Source organism: Eurypyga helias, unplaced genomic scaffold, assembly GCF_000690775.1.
Source record: "Eurypyga helias isolate BGI_N326 unplaced genomic scaffold, ASM69077v1 scaffold16280, whole genome shotgun sequence".
Classification (NCBI taxonomy): Eukaryota; Metazoa; Chordata; class Aves; order Eurypygiformes; family Eurypygidae; genus Eurypyga; species Eurypyga helias.
Genome location: NW_010226448.1, coordinates 10430 through 16522, shown reverse-complemented (window position 1 = coordinate 16522; position 6093 = coordinate 10430). Strand labels below are relative to the sequence as shown.

The window sequence follows — 6093 nt, the reverse complement described above, 5'->3', positions numbered from 1 at the left end:
AAGTTATTTTTTGGCCTTGCTATGTCACAAAGTCAATCGTACAAAGACCTACGCATTTAACCTAAAATGATAGATTTGAAAGCCCTTCTATTATAAACAGAAACATCATGCAAAATTTTGATCAGTTATGCAGCTGCTTTAAAACTGTTGCAAGACCATACTGTATATATTAGCTTTTATACCGCTAATGCACAACTAACAGCAAACTTGATTAGATTAACACAAATTTGTCTTAGTTACACTGTTATATCACACTAAGGAGACAAATGCCACAAGATTGGCAAAAACATTTAATTCTGAGCACTCAAATGGCAGGATAATTATGTGTTGTAACCCCTTCACATTTAGGAAAGAACATAATCCTGCAGCCTCACTTTACAGAAAAAAGTTCTGCAAAATACTAATTGGGAGGGGAACAATTTATGCTATCTAACACAAAGTAACTTATACAGCTAGTGTCAAAGGCAAACAAAAAACCTTCTAAATAAAAAGTCAAAATACACATAGCAACAGAAGCACAAATGCTGCATTAAATACAGTCAAGAGAAGAAGACAACACACTTGTTAATAAAAAAGACAAAGGAAAAAAAAGAATAAAAGCTACTGAAGTTCGCAACACATTTAAAGAAAATGCAATGAGGGAAAACTAATTTTTCCTGTGACAACAGAGTTTCCATTTGCAGTCTTTCCACCCATAATTTGTCTGTCCATCCACTAAAACATCCAGAACCTCACAGAACAGCTAGGTTGCTCTCTTCCAGATCTAATTCCTATGTTGTTTTTCGGACTTTTAAACAGACATTATTATGAATGAAGTAAAAGGAAGGCAACAAATGGACTTTTTATCACCCTTTATCCTAGCACTGATGACAAACACTTTTAAAAGTTATCATAATCTTTTTTGTCTTTTTTCCCCTCTGCTTCAAATCCATCAACCCCATCACTGTCTCTTCTCCTTTTACGATTATTATGGATGTTGAAGCGCTGATTCATCTGTGGTAACGGATCCATTCCTAAAACTTTGTGTATTTGACGGAATGCAAGGAGTCTCAGTGCAAACTAGAAAAAGGGTAGGAAAAAAGATATTTCTGTTAGAAATAAATGTCAATTTTGAGTACTTTGTCAAACAACTAATGAAGATGACGAGCCGTGTACGATGCTATCCTTAGCTCTCATTATCCTATTCCTTCGCCCAACAAAGTCAACACAATCAAATGCATGTATCACATTTGATGCTTCTGTACAAAGTACATCATCCTAGCTTAAAAATAATGTACGTATGTTTTAGCTGCTGGACTTGCCCTGAGGCAGCCAAGGCCTGTCACATGTCCCCTTTTACGCACTAGCAATCCTTAGCAAAAGGATCAAATGAAGAGGTAGGGGCAGCAACCTCTTAAGCTGCAAGTTTGAATGATCAGTATTGTAAGTGGCTACAATAAATATTAAAAATCCAACTTACATGTATTTTTCATAAAATATTAAATGCCAACGTAATTTTAAATCTAGTAACATACTGCTGTAGAGTGAACATCTCTACAGATACTGATAGATGGGAGTGCTTCAAACTTTTTAGCAAAATCTGTTCATTTCAGTGCCAAATCAACACTATTATGCATCCTCCATGGTACACATTTTTTTTTGCTTAGCTTAAGAGTGATCATCTGAAAGACTGAACTATATTCTAAGAAAGGAAAATTCATGTCCACCATACAGCTCCATCAAAACACCCCCAAAAAACTTACCCCAACGCAAACCAAACCAAACACCACCGCCAAATCCAGCCATCAAATTCAGTCACTTCAGGCGTACGCTTCCTTACCTGGGCACTGGAAGTAATATCCTCTCGTTGCTGATCTGTCATTACAGCAAGTGTATCAAAAGGATCTTTTTCACAAGGGTCCAGAAGGCCAGGACCACCTACAATGGTTTGGCTAATTAGTAGCACATCTCTGCTGTATTTCAACCAAGATTACAGATTTTACGTTAGTTAAGGATAAGTATACAGACACTCATCAGGTGCAACTTGCCTTTAAGGATAATTCCTGAAGATATACACTCAAAAACTCTTCTCAGTGCATCCCCAGGACTCTGCGGTCCAGTAGCGCTGCTAATTGCTTTTTCCACAAGCAGCTCCATAGCCTAGACCAACAAGAAAATACATCCAATTCAGAAGATGGATTAAACCAGAAAAAAACCTGCTATTGTTCTTCAATACAGAACTTTTGAATCCGGAATTCTGAAGAACATTACATGTCACAGAACACCTCCAGTTAAAATGGAAACAAAAAAATCAGATATTTAACGAAGATGAATACGAAGAAAGCTGGTGCAAGATTAACACTGAGTGCTGATACTGATACACTGCTTCACATCACAAGTTGTTCACAAGTTTTGTACAAATTTATACAGCAGTGGCCTACATAGGCAGACAAATTGTCCAGCCATATTTTGAGAGAGTATGAAACGTGGTGGGTCGCCTGAATCTGTCAGCCATGTGAACAAACAGCACACAGTATCTCTGATGAAATTAACAGGATGCTACAGAAAAACGATTTTTTTCTGCAACAGTACAGAAACTTAAAAGTACCAAAAATTTAATGATCATTTAATGTTTAAGTGCTTAGTAGTTCCTCCGTTTACACCAAGTTTTCACTTGGATACAGACAAACACTAACCCAGATGTTACACTTGTAAAAAAATCTTTATGATAAGCAGGTTTTCTGAAACATATCCATTATTTAAATGGTTAAAATTATTAGCTGTATTTTAAATAGATTTTTCTGTGAATATTTCCTTTCCAGAATTGTGGAGATCAGAAAAGACCTTTAAGATCACCAAGTCCAACCATTAACCGAACACTGCCAAGTCCACCACTAAACCATGTCCATTTCCTCTTGTCCTATCACTTGTCACCTGAGAGAAGAGACCAACCCCACTTCTCTGCGCCCTCCTTTCAGGCAGTTGCAGAGAGCGATCAGGTCTCCCTGAGCCTCCCCTTCTCCAGGCTGAACACCCCCAGCTCCCTCAGCCCCCCCTCACAGGACTTGTGCTCCAGACTCTTCCCCAGCTCTGCTGCCCTTCCCTGGACACGCTCCGTCACAGCAATGGAAAAATCAACCTTTAGTAATAGTTTCTTCTAACTTGTAGTAGCTTGACAAAATTGTCCTAATTTGGTTTTTATTTTTGGGTATATAAAGAGGCTGCTACGAATGTCCATACTTTGACTTCCTAATATCTTCTATTTTTACAACTACTTAGGTTCTTTTTGAAAAGCTCTGGCATCCCTTTGGTTTGTTTTTTATTAGACTCTAATGCTTCTAGAAACACCTATAAAAGAATTTGCAAAATTAAAAAATAGCTTTCCTCAGATTTTTTTCAGCATTAAATGGATATTTCAATACTACACCTTTGGAAAGTTTAATTCTTAAACCAAACTTACTCGTTCTTAAACAGTCTCGCTTGGTTTTTGGTGGATATACTTAGGGGGTTTGTTTTTTGGTCCTCCTCCTCCCCACCGAGTTTACAGTTGTTAAAATGTTGGGTTTTGTTTTCACTTTCCAGGAGTAAATGCCTATTCTGATGCACGCAATTAACTGCAGGCAGTGTTGGTTACAATCCCATTCCTTTCTGTCTCAGCTCCACTTAACTGACAAATTTCAATTCTTGAGCATGGTGTTTCCACACTCCCACTAAGGATTTAGCAACGGTTATTTAGTTGTTTTCAAGTATGAAGCAAAATACAGCAGAAGAAAAAAATAGCCTATAATGGGTTTGTACTTATTCAAGTCTAGTTCTTCTGGATCCTCATACAATACACTACAGTCTGCAACTGAATCCTGGGAAAATGTGAATTATGATGCTCTGGTGTTTGTGTGCCCAAAAGACTGGATATCAAGTTTGAAAAATCAGCCTTGAATAATAGTTCCTTCTAACTCGCAGTGACTTGACAAAATTCTCCCAAGTTAGTTTTTATTTTTAGGTATATAAAGAGAGTGCTACTAATGTCCATATTTAGACTTCCCAATATCTTATATTTTTACAACTATTTAGGTTCTTTTTGTGAAGCTCTGGCATCCCTTCGGTTCACAGCAGAATTCTACCATGCAGGCTAGGAGAAATTCTGTATCCAGAAAAAGATGTTTCTCCAATCTATGAAATTCCACCTGTGACTGGCAAAAATTACACGTATTTAAAACGACTGTTTTCATTCTGTCATCGTTCTTATGAGTAAGGCTTTGCCAACAGGCCAAAAGAACAGCTGACTACACAGACTTCAATGCTGATCCACGTCACTGACAACACATCAGCTACCAGGAGCAAATCAGGGATCACTTTTGGAGAGAACTGAGACACAGCTTGGCTTGACAGTTTCACACCTCTCTTCCCTTCTGGATGGGGTGCAGAACAGATGATGTGAGAAATAAGAAACAACATTCCTTGCTCTTCATCTATGTGCCTGCTGTGCGTTGCTGTAGTTCTGAGGATGCTTCTAAGTGTGCCAGGGTTTATTCTTTGGGAACTCAGCATCACAGTGATACTAAGTGAGCACTTGGCCTCTTTTAAGCTGCATTTGTACAGTGTATCTTTCATGAAATGCAGCGCAAGAACTGGCACTATCGTTCTGGGTTTTTTTTTTACTTTAAATATTTAAAAAACAGAAATCACTGCTCCACATTTTTTTCTGGAAGCAATAAATATTATCAGAAGTAATTTAATGAGAAAATAATTTCTCATTGAAATAATGCCAACTGATCAAACTCTCCTGACAATGCTAGTGCTCCTCCTGCCAAAACCGAAAAGGAAGTAGCACAGTGCAACAGGATTTCATCCATGAAACGTAACAGTCAGAGGAAGTTTACTTCCACACTGTACGCGATTCAGAGATGTTGTTTCAGACTAACTTTGACTGGTCCACAGACTGCGCATCTGTTAGTATCTGGAGCACAAGCTGCACTCCTGGAGAGCATCACCTAAAACAGCCAACGTGAAAGGAATGCTCCAAGAACACTCAGCTGCAAGAATTGCAAGGTAATCCACTACAGACCGGAGATCTAAGTGGCACTGACTACAACCCCACTGGTGACACATCCACACTATACTGAAGTACTGCTGTACTTCATCTTGTGGGAGGGACAAGTCAATGATCACAGGCATTACTGTGATCTAGTCTTTGTTATCACAGAACTATCTGGGCACAGCTGACATCATTCTAAATAAGTTTAAGTAACCTCCAAGCAATTCAGAGTAGGTGGTTAGAAAAAATTAATCCTTTTACGCACAGTAAAGGAAAAAAATGATACAATCTAGAGTAAGAATGCTACCCACAAAGAACACAAAAGAACAAGGAAATTCCTTTTAGGAAACCAAAGCAATTCCAGCTCCCAATGGCAAAATCTCAGAAAATCAGATTTCTTGAGGGAATCTGAATAATTTGATGGGGGGGAGGGAGGAATAATAATTAAAAAAAAATCCAAACAAAACCCTCCATTACTTCTTGAAATAGTGTACGTTTCAAAACCGTAGTTACACTTCCCTGTGCTTTACTTGCAGCACCATGTGTGTTAAAAAGACTCTTTCAAGACAACATTACTCACCCAGCTTGGAAAATCAGACCAAGTTGGAACCCGCTGACAGAGGTCACGAAGAATACGTATGATAATCACACAGGACTGCAGACCATTAGCTCTGGCCTTGAGAGCAATACAAAATCAAATTAATTAATCCCAGCACCAACAGCTACGAGGACTTGTTGAAAGACTAAAACACCACTGTTCAATGGAAGCTCCGATACAAGACTGAAACAAATCATTCTACAACTTTATTCCGTGAGCTGCCATTTACAGCAGTATTTTATACAGGGTTAGTAATTTAAGGTGGTAAAGTCAAAGTGCACAGGTTATACAAGAATAACATTTCTTGATCCCCTGTACACTTTGACCTAAGTTCACTTGTAACAATAAATACAGTATCTTTCTATATTAGAAATAAAAAGGGTAAAGTAAAGATCTAAGAAATAGGTATAGAGACTGAAAGGTCAAGGGAACCTGTTTGGTTTCTTTGTTGTGCCTTTGCCAGAATGCAAAGTCACTAAAC

The 6093-nt window shown here is 38.1% G+C and overlaps 1 protein-coding gene across 1 annotated transcript in view; it reads right to left on the bottom strand.

Moving 5' to 3' along the window:
- Window positions 1-802: 802 nt before the first annotated feature.
- The window catches only part of LOC104510835 (zinc finger RNA-binding protein), a gene marked incomplete at its 5' end in the record, with an annotated part of 15715 nt that continues 10424 nt past the window's right edge, over window positions 803-6093 (bottom strand). Inside the window, 4 exons of the mRNA XM_010153210.1 lie at window positions 803-1059; window positions 1820-1917; window positions 2028-2139; window positions 5595-5690. Of these exons, the coding sequence (XP_010151512.1) occupies window positions 880-1059; window positions 1820-1917; window positions 2028-2139; window positions 5595-5690 (486 nt within the window). The remainder of the gene's footprint in view (window positions 1060-1819; window positions 1918-2027; window positions 2140-5594; window positions 5691-6093) is intronic.